Source organism: Trachurus trachurus (genome assembly GCF_905171665.1).
Source record: "Trachurus trachurus genome assembly, chromosome: 11".
Taxonomy (NCBI): domain Eukaryota; kingdom Metazoa; phylum Chordata; class Actinopteri; order Carangiformes; family Carangidae; genus Trachurus; species Trachurus trachurus.
The window spans coordinates 19997366-20013935 of record NC_139904.1 but is presented as its reverse complement, the minus strand read 5'-3'; the positions used below and the strand labels follow the sequence as shown (position 1 = coordinate 20013935).

Genomic DNA, 16570 nt, shown 5'->3' with positions numbered 1-16570 from the left:
AACACTTTAATATTCTTCTCTGTGTGTGCAGGCTCAGAGGGACATCATCTTTGAGCTGCGGAGAATTGCCTTCGATGTGGAGTGCGAGCCCAACAACAGCGGCAGCATCGAGAAACGCAAGTCCATGTACACCCGCGACTACAAGAAGCTCGGCTTTATTGTAAGTATGCGAGGATGCGTTTCAGAGGGCCTCATGAGTCTGCTTGTACTGTTGTACTAGACTGAGATCAGGGTGGGGAAACACAAACCAGTCTAACCACAGGGGACTGATGTTAATTGGACAAGATATTTGTATGTGTGTCGGACCAGGCAGGGCAGCAGAGATGGGCTGAGAGAGAGTGTTTTTTAACCCATCTCATTATACACTGGGTTTCTGCCTCGGGCCTTGAAAAATGTATATTATTTACGTTGTCCTTATTCCTTATTTGTGTGTCTGTGTGTGTGACTGTGGTGTACCCAGTGGTCTAACTATAGCATACGAACTTGATCTAAAACCCACTGTGTTTTGGTGTAAGCCCACAGCTGTTTCAGGGCTCTTCCCATCCACACTCCCACTGCAGTGTGTTCTGTAAAGATAAGGCCAATTGGACTGCCTTGTCTCCACTAGTGTGGAGAAAACCCACCCTAAAAGCCTGAGCTTTTCATGCTAGACAGCTTACGCACACACACAAACACAAACACACAAACACAAACACAAACAAACATACACACACATCCACAGGCCATACTTCTCCAGATAGGCCTTATCACCGCTAAGAAAATTTGTTTGCCTTTTGGTGCCTTCAGGTTTTTTAAGAAGGGATTGTTGCACATGCTGGACTACTTTTCACGGGTCTATATGTGCGTGAGGCTTTTTTTGTTTTTCCTTTTTAAAGATATGCATGTCCCTGAGTGTCCGTTTCTGTTTTAAGCCTATAAGTCTGCTTCCTATCGGGCAGAATTACAAAACTGATGAGCCAGATCTCAGTGTCCTCCATTCCTCTCTCATCCTCCACTTTCCTTCCTCCTCTTCCTGTCGCGTTCCTCTTCAACATACTGTCCCACCTTTTTAAATTTGCGATGAGCTTCAAAATGAGGCGTTAACCAATGTTTTAATCATTAGTCAACTTTTCTGCAGTATCTGGGAGGGATTAAATGTGGTAATCCATGACAGCACAGACAGTCTATATCTGCAAGTCCAATTTTATATTTAGCCGTCATGGGAGGTGCTGGGAGTGAATTAAAGTGGGTGTAGTTTAGGGTTTCACCATAGAAATTTCAGGTATCAATGTTTTATCATAAGCTATAAATCATGTACATTATACATTGGATTTTCTGACCATTTTACAAAGCGCAATATAAGTTTTCAGGGTGTCACTTTAGTACTCTAACTTGAAACTTGCTTGAAGATAGTGTCACTGTCGAATAAAAAAAAGAAATCTAACTCAAAACATCAACTTTTTATCAAATAAGAAAGACAAACTTGATGACAGTGCATTTTTAGACAACTCACTGATGTTCAGAGAGACTTTCCCTGACACATCGCAGAATTGTCTGCACCCACAAATGAGAATTTAATCCTTCAATTTGTCCGTTAACTTGACAATCACACGTTGCTTTCAGTGCAGTGACACATCATCCATCACGGTGAAGAGTTTGTTGGCTCAGAAAGAAAAATGATTCAAATTGAGGTTGGAAATTGAGTTTGACAAAAAAGAAGGTAGGTATGGATATTGTTAAATGGAAGATGTAAATTTGGTGGTTTGTTGCATTTACTTATCTCCCTGGTTTGAAGTGGTTGGAGGTTTGTTGGGAGGAAAAAGCTGAAGTCACGTACTTGTGTGCACTTAATCGAAATTTTGCAATATTTATATCAAAAATCCTATCACAGTTCTGTTTGTCAATTTGAACCCAGGTTGCTCCCATTTGGGAACGTTTTGTGCTGTGACACTCAGTTACTGGGTAAATACGGCCTGCAGCGGATTATACCTAAAAGAATAAAGTGAATTGTTAGTATGTGTTGAAGTAAATGTCTCACCTTCCTCCTCCTCCTCTGTGTCTCTCAGAACCATGTGAATCCAGCTGTGGATTTCACCCAGATTCCTCCAGGCATGCTGGCTCTGGACAACATGTTGTACTTTGCTCGACATCACCAGGACGCCTACATCAGGGTAAGCACGCACATACACTTTCACGTGCAGTAGACACACTAACACACACAGGGCTCGGTCATTTCTCTGGTGTTGTGTTTCTCCTCGTCACCTCTGCTTCCTACCAAACCTTCCTCCCTCCAGCTCACTCGCTCACTTGTTTGTGGTTTCTGGCTCGCGCCCAAATTTTCACTCAGCGAAAACTACATTTCATGAGGTTACTCAGCCCAGACAAGAGAAATGATTTAATTCTTTTCAGAGTAAGTCCCCAAGCAACAGTGGGATGACTTAAAGCATTTTATTCATGTTATTTGTATAAGACACTCACCACATGCAACATAACTTTTCTTTACATTAATAGAAACCATCACTCCAGTTGAACTGCTCTATTTTTAGTCTAAAAGCTGTGTTTTCACTGGCTTTGGTGATTAGTGGTTTGCGCTTCCTCTTGCTGAATCAGGTTAGTTGGAACAAATTTACGGCAGCCACACAGCTGTCTTATGTGATTAAATATTGTGTGTGTATTAGTATGGACAGTCCACATTTAAGCAGCAATTTAATCACCACACCTGTAAATAGGCATTATGCCGGCGTGTAACTCTGCCTGTGGACTTGAAAGTGAGAAAAAAGATGTCTTAGCTGAGCCGACTCAGCCCTTATCAGTCGACCAGAGGGGGAAAACAGAGCCTCCAATTTCCCAAATGAAACTGTCAGCAGCTAAAATGATTGGGACCTTGATGGCCTCATTTATGGCACACTGCCACCACCCACATAATTAGAGTGACTTTTGCTGTTGCGACTTTAATTTATATTTTTTTGCCTTCCAACAGTAGCTCAGAGGGTCAGATAAGGTCAAATAATGACTAATATTTTCAACCATAATGGAAATGTTTTTTGGCATTATAACCTTCAATGTGACAAGCCAATGTTGCATTGGGAATTAATGCAAATATGAAAGCAAAGGGCACTCTGAGACTGCATATCTCTGCCAAGGCCACAAAATAGTCTAAATGTGTTATTTTCATATAAAATGATTAAACTGTAGGACACCAACATTTTTCTTTAGCCAAGCTGCAGTGTCAGAAAGATGCTGCAGCAGATGGCAGTGCATGCTGCCACCACCCGCTGCCACTGAGGATGAATGGGATGAAAGATACCCAAATGCAATATATCAAATAAGAAATCTTCACATAAAGGGCTTTAATCTGCATCCAGATTTACTTTCTATTTTTAACCTACATTTCAGTGATATTAAGGCTTTGTATAGGAATTTATAGACCACAACGCTTTGTTCCAGCAAATTCATTTTATCATGTTAGTACAGTCTTGTAGGTGACACCAAACCATTCACCCCTTCATCATTTACTGGTACCTTTGTCACATTTTGTATATTTCACCAAACCATCATCACCACACACTCATTCGCCTTATTACATCGCCTGTGTCTGCAGATCGTCCTGGAGAACAGCAGCCGAGAAGACAAGCACGAGTGTCCGTTTGGGCGCAGCAGCATCGAGCTCACCAAGATGCTCTGTGAGATTCTCAAAGTGGGCGAGCTTCGTAAGTCTACAACATCAGCAACACACACCGACACAGCTTCCACATGGCTCACATTATCTCCAGAGTGAGCATACAGACAGTAGGAAGCGGCTCAGGGAGTGCTTTACTCACACAGGAGCTTACAGTTGTGTGTCCAGCAGTACAAACATCTGGACACACATTGTCACAAGTCCATACGTCGCCTCGCTGTTAAGATGAAAGCAACCATCATGCTCAGTAATTGTGCTGCCAGGGGTTCATTACTTAGTGATGCATCTCACCCCATTGAGCCCCTTTCAGCATGATATACCGCCTCAGGGAGACACACTGTGCAGAGAAAGAGATGCTGTGCCCACGTCCACTCCAAATTGATGTGCCCTTTTCATTTGTCTTTACTTGTTTAAATGTGTGAGTCCGTCTCAGTTCCGCTCCCGACTGACCCCTGCTGCTCCCTGTGGGGAGGGAGACGGCATTTTTAGCTCCATTTTAAAAACGATGTGCCCTTTTCCTCTGCTCATGTCTGTTTTTTTTCCCATAAAGGATTTAGACTTGACTGCATTGCAGGGTTCTTCTATGGGGTGAAATTACTGCCAAAACCCACAAACCCGCAAAGCATGTTTTACTCACGCCCAACAATTCACAAACAAACTCAGTGTGTTTTGCAAATACAAAACATCATTCACAAACTAATGCATTTTGTTTCACAAATAAGAAATGCACCTATCGAATAAATACACCATGCTTCAGAAACAAAAAACATATTTCTTCAAGTAAAAGGAAAAAAATCCTTCAAGTATAAAAACACAATTCTACAACTACAACTACAATTCTACAACTACAAACACAATTTTACAACTACAACTACAATTCTACAACTACAAACACAATTCTACAACTACAATTACAATTCTGCAACTACAACTACAATTCTACAACTACAACTACAATTCTACAACTATGGAACTGTCACGTGACTTTTGGCAGTAATATTCCACCCTCCGCGCTGATCCACACACTTGCACTCACAGCAAGACCTGTAATTCGCACTCCACAACAACAGGTGGTGCTGCTGAGTCAATAGGCCTATGTCACGGCACAGCTCATAGCCCGAAGTACGATTCTCCTCCAGCTGCTCCAGGGAAAGCAGCTGGGTGTAGCACTGGGTTTTAGCCTCTTCCACCCACTTTGGAGCCCGGTACACCACAACAACGCCGGCGTCCAGCGAGGGGAGGCTGCCTTAGTTTATTATATATCACCACTTGATCCATTGCGTCACACCACGGTTTTAGTAGCATTGTAGCGAGCGGCTAACTGGTAGCATTAGCGGCTAGCTGGTAGCGTTAGCTACCAGCTTGGTGTAGGCACCAAATGTGGGGGCTCTGGGCTGCCAAAACCGCTGTGACTAAATCTGATGTTTGTTAAGTTTATAAAACTAATTATTGAACAAAACATACTATTTCTGTGTATTCTGTGTGCACGTTTTTGTAATTAGTCATGGTTGTCATAGTTGTTAGCTTTGCTGCTGCTGACAGCTAAGTTGACAGCAGCAGCAAACTAACATCAGGACGTCAGCTGTCAAAACCCTCCCGTTGTGGGACACGACATGAAACTACTCCAGTTAGCTCAGGCATGTTGGAACTAGGATATCCGCTGGAAAATAATATTTTTTTCATGGGCCGTTTATTGAGTTATTGTTTATTGACATTGCTAACGGCTAACAGCTAACGGTTAGCCCAGCTAATCTAAAATGTTTGGTCAACAATTCGTTTTATAGACTTAATTAACATCAGAGTAAAGCTAAAACCTCGTCCGTATTGTTCTCATTAAAATTACGCGATGATTATAAATAAAGTCATCACGGCCAATGTCTATCAACCAGTCTATGCTATCAACAATACAGCAGGCTAACGGTGGAATGGAGCGTCATTCTCCAGGAAGTGGTGGATATAAGGGTGACTACCAGGGATTTTTAACGATCCAAAATCGCCGAGCAGTGTACAGCCACCTCCGATAGTCACCCTGGTTACGGAATAAACTAAGGCAGCCTCCTCTCGCCGGACGCCGGTGTAGTAGTAGGCCTACCCGGCTCCAAAGTGGGTGGAAGAGGCTAAAACCCAGTGCTACATCCAGCTGCTTAGCTGCTTTCCCTGGAGCAGCTGGGGGAGAATCAGATTAATCAGCAGTCAGTTTCACACCTTATTCAACTGTGAGGACTAGTGCGAGGAGGCTGAGGCCAGAGCGATAGATATAACAATTGTTACAAGGATGTTATATCTATCGCTCTGGCTGAGGCTAGTGCTAGTGCTAGTGCTAGCAGGAGCCCAGCCCACCACAACGGCTCTCATGTCTGTTAACAACATAAAGTTGCCGGTGTTTCTACAAACTGCATGAACAAAACGCCACACTCTACCTAAATTAGTTCATAACAATTATTATAACTATTTATTGTTCGTTTTCAAGTGGCACCACATCGTCTAGACCCCACTTTTGGAGATCTGTCATCTGTTTAGGTTGAGCAGGTACACTGCACTTCGGGCTATGAGCTGTGCCGTGACATAGGCCTATTGACTCAGCAGCACCACCTGTTGTTGTGGAGTGCGAATTACAGGTCTGGCTGTGAGTGCAAGTGTGTGGATCAGCGCGGAGGGTGGAATATTACTGCCAAAAGTCACGTGACAGTTCCATAGTTGTAGAAATTGTAGTTGTAGTTGTAGAATTGTAGTTGTAGTTGTAAAATTGTAGTTGTAGTTGCAGAATTGTAGTTGTAGTTGTAAAATTGTGTTTGTAGTTGTAGAATTGTAGTTGTAGTTGTAGAATTGTGTTTTTATACTTGAAGGATTTTTTTCCTTTTACTTGAAGAAATATGTTTTTTGTCTCTGAAGCATGGTGTATTTATTCGATAGTGTGCATTTCTTATTTGTGAACAAATGCATTAGTTTGTGAATGATGTTTTGTATTTGCAAAACACACTGAGTTTGTTTGTGAATTGTTTGGGCGTGAGTAAAACCTGCTTTGCGGGTTTGTGGGGTTTTGGCAGTAATTTCACCCCATATTCTTCTCTCTTGTCTGTAAATTGCATGAAGAACATCAGACTTTATTGAAAGAATAGTGTCCACTTATGTTTCTATGCCTATTTAGAAATATTCAATGCCTATTTAGAAATATTCAAAGGAAGTTCGCCCGATTTCTCTCATCTCTTCTTAATGTTACTGATAAAAGAGCCAGGCTAGGTTTCAATACAAGATAAGAAGGTGCAGGAATACTTTCTTTTTTAAACATTTCTAAGCATATTGTAATTTTCCTGTCCTTTTTTTTCTTTGCTGCTCTTATCGCTGCCAGACTCTGCTCTAATGCAAAATGTCTCCACCCTCCTCCCTGTCCTCATCAAATTCTCAGCACACAGTCAGCAAAGGCAAATGGATCTCGATATTTTATATCAACCGTAAAGAGGCTGTCTGCAGCGCTTTATTACACTAATGTAGCTGCCCTGACCTGGAGAGACCTGGGGTGGGTAAGTGGAGGGTTCTAGTCTAGGTGAAGAGCCGGGTCATGTCTCCTGTGGAGCCTTTTGACACGTGAACGCACATATTGAGCTTTTAGCTTGACTTCTTTCATTGATGGTGGTTATTTTTAGTCCTAATTTTTCACTTGTGCGTGTATCTACTTGTATCTACTTTTTTTATGCAGACTATCTGAGGAATTTTTTATCCGAATGTGATCCCCTGCACATGGCCTTTTGACCTTCGCACTTAGTGGACCAAAATTGCTTCCCTTTTGTCTCTTTGAAATGTCACTTTAACCTCATTCATATCAAAATGCAGATTAGGAGACCAGACTGGTCCCAAAATAGGGAAAACATCTTTATCTCTATGGCTTTTCTAAGCATGTAGTTGAAGGCTTATGCAATATGGCTAAATCCCTAGGATGAATGCCAGGCCGTCATTATGAATAAGACTTTGTTTCTGAGAGACTTGCTTGTTCAAATAAGTAGAGCTTGGGCAAATGCAGGATTTCACGTAATTTACTCTGGCACTGTGATGAGAATATGCAGCCAGACCCACAGATTCTTCCCGATTTGTGCGTTCTTTATTTAGCAGAAAACCTTCTTTTGAAATTATTCCGCTTTCGCAAATTGTGTTTTCTATTATTTTGATGAAGAGGAAACTAGTGTTGTGTTGTGGCACTGAAATCTCCCTGCAGGACCGAGTGCCTGAGTTGAATAATGTCGATGACCTTGACTTGTAGTTCTGGGGCCTTTCTGTTCCCAGTAGCTGTATAATGTCCTCTTTACTGAGGCTGTTATCCCAGGAGACTAAACCTACTATTAATATTTATGATGTGGTACAGTGTTTATGTGTGTATGTGTAAAAAGCAGGGACAGATAAGAATTGGTAAGGTGAACCCATAAGCTGCAGAGAATGGCCCATCCGTCTATAGATACCGTCTGCTGCCATGAGACATGACAGGATTCCTGTACACACAAGTAGGTCATCTATGGGCACACACTGAAAAATGAAATGTGTAAAGGGAATAAAATAAAACAAATCCCTTGAAGGAAATCACTGGGTACAGGAGGAGAATGTCAACATTTTGATATATTTATATTTACTTCGTCCCAAATCTTAATGTTCCCATCCATCTCTGTCACAGCTGCAGTAAATATTTGCACAGACTCATACTCACGGAGCTCTATATGTGCCTTATTCGTATGGGAGGAAGCCACTGTGTCCCAGCCATAATCCTCACTGCGTCTTCTCTTGTAGAGGACTAAATGCAATTCCATACACACCCCATTAGCCCTGTGTATATTAACACACACTAATGAATATATGAGCAAGATGAATGTAACATGGGCCGGGCAGGTGTTGTAAATGCTCCGTGAGTAACGGCTGGTCATTAGAGGTGGTGTGTGTGTGTGTGTGATGTAAGGGCATGAGTGTACATTTCCCAGGGGAGAGCTGGGAGAGAAATGAGTCTCTGCTCTGCACTGACTGTCATCATTCGGTTGACCTTTCAACAGAGAAACAATGAAATACCTGACACTAATGAGGATGTTAGCGGGAGCGTCTGTGTCTCTGAAACGTTTTATCAGTTTTGATAGTGTGGTATTTGAGTCCAAGTAGTATCAGAAACCGTGACGCACTATTCCATCCATAACCTAAAGTGTAACAGTGGTATTTCAAGCGGATTATTTTTTCTGCACCGCACCATTTTTCACAGTGTGGAGGAATCATTTCTGCAACAGCCAATCACTAGATGAAGAATGCCAACATCGTTTATATCTGACAGTGTGGTTCTATGGATGGCAGTGTTGGTCAGTCGTCAACAGCTTCTGGATGAAATGCCATTTAAAAAAATATTTGTATAGACATTCACGATGCCCAGAGGGTGAATCCTAATGATTTTGTTGATCCCCTGACTTTTCCCACCACAGTGAGGTTGACATTTGTGATTTTTAGGATCAAATGTCTTGACAACATTTGGATGGAGGGCCATGACATGCACGCTCCATTAAAATTCATCAGAATGACTTTGTGGATCTTATAAGTTAAAATTTAGCATCACATTAAATTGTAAATTTATGCACTTCTTTGGTTTTTGACAAAATTCCTGCAATACAGAGGACATTCAGCATCAGCTGCACTTTGTGTTTTTTTCTAATTAGCAATTATTATCATGCAAACAGTCTAAACATCAGCATGTTAGCAGTGCCATTGTAAGCACGTTAGGATGCTAATTTAACTGTTGTGGTGATAGGCTAGCGTTACAGACCTGCTAGCTTGGCTTTAGACTTGTAGTATTGGTCATCCATTGCTGTAACCCAGCAGCTGACATTTGAATGTTCTTGTGAATAATCCTTCACCCAACATAAGCCTCAGTGCAGTAGCAGATACAAAGCATGCAAGAATAAGTTAATATAGCCGTAGAAGCAGCTGTAACCTCTAAATGTTTAATAGTGCAGAGCCAGACCAAGACGCAAAGCAGCTTCCAAAACCTCATCAAAACCAACGAGACCATTTTCTGTAATTCTAAAGCCACGGTGGTCTTTCAAACCTGGTTTCTATTAAACAAGTCTGAACCCCTGGTGCAAAAACGTATTCACTTCATTTACCTTTTTTAACCTCCCCCTCCTCTGCCCCACTACCCTATGTGCATAAAAGCAGAAGAAAAAGACAGCGGATTAATTGTGATGGTGGCGACGTCTTAGTGGCTCATTTGCTCTCTCCATCGATGTGAAATGCCAGTGTGGCTGCGGCAGGGGCCAGACACTGTCCTCTTGTTTTCTCATGAGGATAAAACACCAAGGGAGTCTTGAATTGCCCGAGGCTATTGAAGTTGCCTTTCTTCCTGGCTCGTCTCATCTAGCCCTCTTTCCAGTTTAATGTTCCTCACTCTTCTCTCTCTCTTCATTCTTTTTCTCGGGCTCTCTGTTTTTTCCCTCTCTGTGGCTCTGTCCCTCTCAGACTTGTAATCCTTTCTCACGCTTTCATGCACTGGCTCTCTTTCTCCATCGCTTGGATTTGATGAAATTGACACCAAGTACACCACAAGACAAACAGCATCTCACATTCATAAACAACAAAGACGCCAGTCAAGAATGTTTTATGACAGTTGTTGCCGATGCTTTTTCAGGTCAAGAGATTTTCTTCTATTCCACTTATCCATTTAGCAGCATGCTCATTTTGAGACATTTGACATTTTCCCTTTTGGTTGCTAAGATATTTCTATGTAGATTTGGTCTGGGGAAAGGAGGCAAGGGAGCTTGTTTGGTTGAATCAGCTGTCAGCTAGATCCTACATAATTCATAACACTTTCCAGGTGTCACTCTTTCTGTCCTGTCTCTCTCTTTCCTCTCTCTCTCTCTCTCTCTCTCTCTCTCTCTCTCTCTCTCTCCCACCCTCCTCCATTAATTCATAACCTCTCTGTTCTTCTCTCCCACTCGTGCATTTGTTGCTGCCCTGCTTCAGATCCCTAAAAGATTAATTGTCCCACCATGTTTCTGCTGAAACGCAGGCTTAATGGAATCTGCGTCGGTGAGGCACCAAGCCATGACTTTTCCGACTCTCCTGTTTAAGCCGGCCCATGGAATATTTATGAAGTTATTTAGAAAGGGCCAGGCATGGGGAATAATGGCCCTGCTTGGTGATTCACGGCGTGGCGTCTCGCTGCTGAGATCGAGAGCAGGGTGGTGAGCTATGGCGGGTCTGGCCACGGACACACACATGCATAGCAGCCTCACACATGAAACTGGAAAAAGGACCAGAAAAATGCACCTGCACACACACTCTCACACACTCACACACACACACACACACACACACACACACACACACACACACACACACACACACACACACACACACACACACACACACACACACACACACACACACACACACACACACACACACACACACACAGTGTATATGACAGGCAGGTCTGGCCAGGCTCCAGACTGACGGTCACATTGATGTCCTTATATTTGTAGCTGTCTCCTCCATCACTGAGCAATCAGCCAAGGTCAGAACAAAAGGCCATGTTCAGCACCACGGACAGCTCCCGTCACACAACCGAGCTGTACAGCATCACAACACAACGTCTCTGGGATGTTTGGATTGATTTTTTTGTTGTTTTCATTGTCTCTTCTCAAGAACAGCATTAACATTTATATGTCCCTCCTTGGTCATTTAGTTTTAGCATCAGAAAGTGCTGCTCACTTCCAGCTGAGTAAATGTGGGTTCTCTCTGCCTCTTTAGGCATCCATGTGCTTTGTGTCGTTTCAGAAAATTAATGGGGTTTTTTATGTTTAGGATAATGGGGCTATTTTATCTGTTTTTATTGATAGTGGACAGTGGCGGAATGAGATATGAGAAATAAAAATGTATGAAATTGCTTGCCACAAAAAGAAGAAAGAAACTAGGAAGTTCATGAGTGGTGCTTTAACTCCTGGGCAACTTATTTTTTATGATTGGTTATTGGTCAACTCAGTTTTAAATCAAATATGTCTTTTTTAATGGTTCTCAACATTGAAAGCAGATTTTGTCTGAACCTTGTCACCTGGTAACCCTGCTAATTTTCAGGGTTTCATTAGTAGTGAATCACAGCGTTGGAAGAAAATTTGAATATATGTGCTTTAAGAGCGAGTCAAGTAAAGGCAACATCCAGTCACTGTATCCCACTGTATAAAGTCTCTGCTGTTGCTGGCTGCCTGGTCACTTCCTCTTACAGTGTATGTACCGTAAGTCCAAATCTAGCAAGTGATTCTACACTCAATGCCACAACAACTCCCACTGACACTGCTCCGCTGCACACAGCCAGGGCCAAAATGAGATGTTACGTTGGAACATGCATGCATACACCAAGGACTTGACAGGAAATGGTAAAAGTAATTTCATCTTTTTGGACAGTGTAATATTAAATATGCATAGGATGGTGCGTGGCGCAGTGATTAAAGCGGCCGCCCCATGTAGAGGCTACAGTCCTCAACGCAGGTGTCCCCGGTTCGAATCCCGCGTCGGGCAGACCTTTCCTGCATGTCATTCCCCCTCTCTCTGCCTCCCCCTTTCCTGTCTATCTCACTATGTACTATCAAATAAAGGCAAAAAAAGAGCCAAAAAATATAAAATAAAAAATAAAAAAATATGCATAGGATAAAATATTATATTTATATTATACACTATTATATATATATATATAATCCCTCATAAAGCCATCCATATTAGATAGGACATGGGTCTCTACTATTCAACTAATGGTAACACATTTTCCACTGTGAGATGTAATAATTACTCTTATTTTATTCATTATTAATTTCATACTTTTTGATTCATTTCCAGGCATCATAGGTTGTGACCAATATGGATTCAATCAGCTCCTGTTGTAGTTCTGCATAATGACTGCAAACGTAACATCCACCTTTCAAACCTCCAGGGGGTTCGTGTTTGAAACTCAATAGACTTGGAGTAGATTATCACTTCAATTGGATTAATTACATTTCTGACCCACAGAGACATTTTTCCTCACATGCTGACAAGCCATTACATTATCTAGTAATTAATACGATACATTAGCAGTGGCTAGGGGGGAGAATATGACTTTCTAAGGGGTTCTTAATAAATCTTAGTCTTAGTTTTCTATACTTGTTTTTAAATTACTGCCGGTTTGTGTGGATCAAACATTAGTATGCTAACATTAGCAGAACATTAGCTTGGAAAGCTTGACCCCATTGGAAATGGCTTGTTAAATCTCAAGGTTGTATCTGATAATCCCTCCCATAAGTTTCCCAATGTGAATCATGAGCAGAGTGGATGGTGGTGAGTGAGCGAAAGGCCGAGCTCGGAATCCCAAGTATCCTTCAAGTCGTGACATGAGCATCTATTTGGCAGTCAGCAGCCACTTCACACTTCACTTGTCAGTTTTAGGCTTGTGATACTGGTGGAGAGCGTTCTTCGGGGTTTTCCACTTCACAGCCCCAGTCGCAAAACTGCGAAAGGTTTTTAAATTGCACAAATAACAACAAACTTGGCAGATGGCTGCTCCAGAATCTCAAGTTCTGAACATCTGTGGAGTTTTTCAGACGCTCTGGTCCCATGTCACTTCTCTACAACCCTTGGTGGACGGGTAATCAAACACAGCGCACCTTGTTAACAGTTTAGTTGATTAAACCCCTGGCTCAAGAACTCTTTAAACATTTAAAGACCATAGTACAGCACTAGACTCTCATCTTAAATCATTAAAGAGAGATTACAAACAAATGTGATCACATAAATATAGATGTTATGAATAAAATAAAACTTCTAATGTCTAGCTCTTGTATCTGGTGACAGGAGAAACAAATGCCCATACCTCAAATACTCATAACTCTAAAAGTGTCTATTTCTAGTATTCAAGCGTAATTCTGACGTATTCACAGATCCAGGCTGTGTTTGTGTGCCTCCATGTCTGTGTGAGCACATATGTGCTTCTAAGTTTGTTTTTTTCAGTTGCTTTGTTATGATTAAACAATTCTGTTTCTGTTTTTGGCAAACTCAGACAGATGTAATTTGTTTGCATGAGCATGAATCACCACGTCTGATCTGAGATTTGCCTTCAGAATAGTCTGGCAGGATGTCTGTTGTAGTCTAAAACAGGAGTTGTGTTTCATATGAATTCATCCTGGGGCAGCTCTGCCTTGATAGAAAACTCACAGCTAAATGCGGATGAACAAGCTTTATTGTATTTGTGAGAATATGAGATGTCTGCGGAAACAGATGTACTGCTAAATTTGTTGGATATGTGTCTCAGTCTAGAGCGTTGATGGATTCGCTACATGCCTCCCTCTGTCTCATTTTCTCCTCTCTCCATCTGCCGCTTCGCTATGCCTCGCTCTTCCTCTGTCCTCTAATGCATCTTGACCATTGTTGGGGACTCTGCATGCTAAAATGGTTTAGTTATGTAATTAGAAACCACAGAGGAAACCAGGCTTTGACTTTTCCCTATTTTTGTTCCCTATTTCTTATCCAATCAAGGTTCCTCACATGCTTCTCTTCCTCCCTGAAATGAAATACACAGTGTAGATAAACTCAAAATGAATTGAAAAACCAATTCAGTCCTGTGGACAAATATTTTGTGCAGCATTATACAGCTCTTGCTTCTTTTCCTCATCTTGCATTTCAGAGAAGAGACTTCGCCCGTGACCTCATTCTCCAGGCGCCCCTTATTTCGTGATCAATACAACCAGACGGTCCTGCCGGTGTGGCCCAAACATTATAAAACTGATTTATCATTTCACATTCCACAGGCTCCAAACTCAGAAACGCTGAGACATCACATTTTAAAGTGACTTATTTGGTCTAGAGTCTACTCTACAGAGCAGCTAGCAAGATGAAGTGAGCTACACGCAGTGCTCCAAGATGGTGCCTCATTTCAAAACAAGTTATTCAACAGGCGCACGCACTGGAGGAGGTTCTGAGAGGATTCAGTGTTGGCGAGACCACAGCAAACACTTAGAGAAAACAAGCATAGAAACAGCAAAAATAAACATTTTTATTTGACCCCATGACTCAAATTGTGGAGAAGCAAGAAATAATGTTCCCTGTTTCTGAGTCTAAAAGCATCACATGACCAGTTCACTGTTGTTCCTGGGGACAATGTGTAAACTGTGCAGGACCTAGATCAAAATGGCAGACAGAAGAAAGCCACAGTGTATACATGACTGAGTTTTTAACCAATTAGAGCCGCACAGATCTGATAATGACTATAAATTGATAGATTTGCTCTAATAAGTAGCATTACTGCAGGCTCTTTTTAATCTGGCAGAAGTTACATGCATGAGAAGTGCCTGCTGTTAGCCTGCTAAGTCATCCAGACGACCATGGTTTGCATCTCATCCCTGTGTACCTGCTGCCTTGGCATCCTGCACACGCGTAAACAGTGACTGGACTGTAAAGATGGTGCTGACGCTGCTCACTGGACACACACATTACACACACGCGCATACACACTCCCCTTGTCACAGTTGGACATCAGGGCATGCTGGTATTGTAATTAGAGTGAGGATGACACTTTTCGCTGTGTATTCATCATGTGGCATCGCTGCAAGGTGACTCTGAGGGTTGTTTCGTTTACTTTGTGCGCACGTACACACAAACAAATACACACCGGACCTTGACAGATGTCAGGGTGGCATTCAGCCCACACATCTCTCTCGTCTTTTTCTCTCATGCATACACAGACTCCCAGCTGCACACACAAACGCTCTTAACACACATGCTTAGTCACCTCTCCCATTCCCGGCGCTCATGTGGTGGCCAGTTGAGTAATTAGCTCTTTGCTGACGTCACCGAGCCCTCGGAGTCTTCACGTTGAATGGACTCTGATAAGAGCATGACAGGCGACAGCTGTCCCACACTCTGTCGCGTTCACATTCACATGCACGCACATGCTCGTGAACAGAGTCGCACATTCACATTAGGGGGATGTTGGTGACACCTGACCTCGGCACATAGCCACACACATCTCAGTAGAAGGATGGATGGATGGATGGATGGGTGGATGGAGGGAAGATGAATAGAGAGGAGAACTGTCTGCACCCTCTGCATCGTCTTGCCTTCCTGATGATATTGTGTGATGTTGTGGAACATCACCGCACCGATGTGTCTAATTTGTCTGAAACCAATGACCTGGAACTCCTCCCTGCCCACAGAGCTTATGAAGCATTTACGTCATATGGCTCTGATCATAATCATGAGCAACTGAAGCAGAAAAACCTTCACAGCAGCCTCTGGGTTGTAATTCCTAGGTATAAATATGGAAACTTTGAAACAGTTAATGGTAAAAAGACCTGTGTGTCCACAAACTGTTGACAAAGTAGCTGCAAAGTTGCATCTAACTTCAATAGTATTGATCCTTATAGAAAACATTCAGTCCTTTTTAAGGGCAGAACAGAGGCACACTGTTGGCGTGTAGCTGAACAAGCTGCAGCAAAAGTCTGCAGTTTAAAGGATTCATTCGCACCATCCTGGAACAAATGTGTAAACCCTTCTTCTGCATCAGAAACACTGCTGTGTAGCAACTTTATTTATACTAAGAAGGGTGATTCTTTATGGCTTGCTCAGGCCATACTTAAAGACGGAGTCAGGTGAAACAGATCAGCATACATACAACAAACATAAATAAGATAAAAATAACACATTATGCAACAGTTTCATTTAAAGCAGATATCAGCTTCACGGCCGTTTCGGCTAATGCTGCGTTCAAGGCAGGCTTTTGAAACCGTAAGTTACAGCTTCAAGTCACAACTACGACTTGGTAGCATTCCAGGTAACCCGTAGCTCGTGTTTTTACCATCCTGTTGTCTGTGAAAGTTCCCTATAACGGCCACTCGTAACTTCCGACCCGTGAACTCGTACCAGATCGAACTG

The 16570-nt window shown here is 42.3% G+C and overlaps 1 protein-coding gene across 3 annotated transcripts in view; it reads left to right on the top strand.

The window, feature by feature from the left end:
- Positions 1 to 16570, top strand: part of elmo1 (engulfment and cell motility 1 (ced-12 homolog, C. elegans)) — a 101765-nt gene that overhangs the window by 48860 nt on the left and 36335 nt on the right. For all 3 annotated transcript variants that reach the window (XM_083982811.1, XM_083982812.1, XM_083982810.1), the window contains 3 exons: positions 32 to 160; positions 2046 to 2150; positions 3581 to 3689. In XM_083982811.1, the coding sequence (XP_083838937.1) occupies positions 32 to 160; positions 2046 to 2150; positions 3581 to 3689 (343 nt within the window). The remainder of the gene's footprint in view (positions 1 to 31; positions 161 to 2045; positions 2151 to 3580; positions 3690 to 16570) is intronic.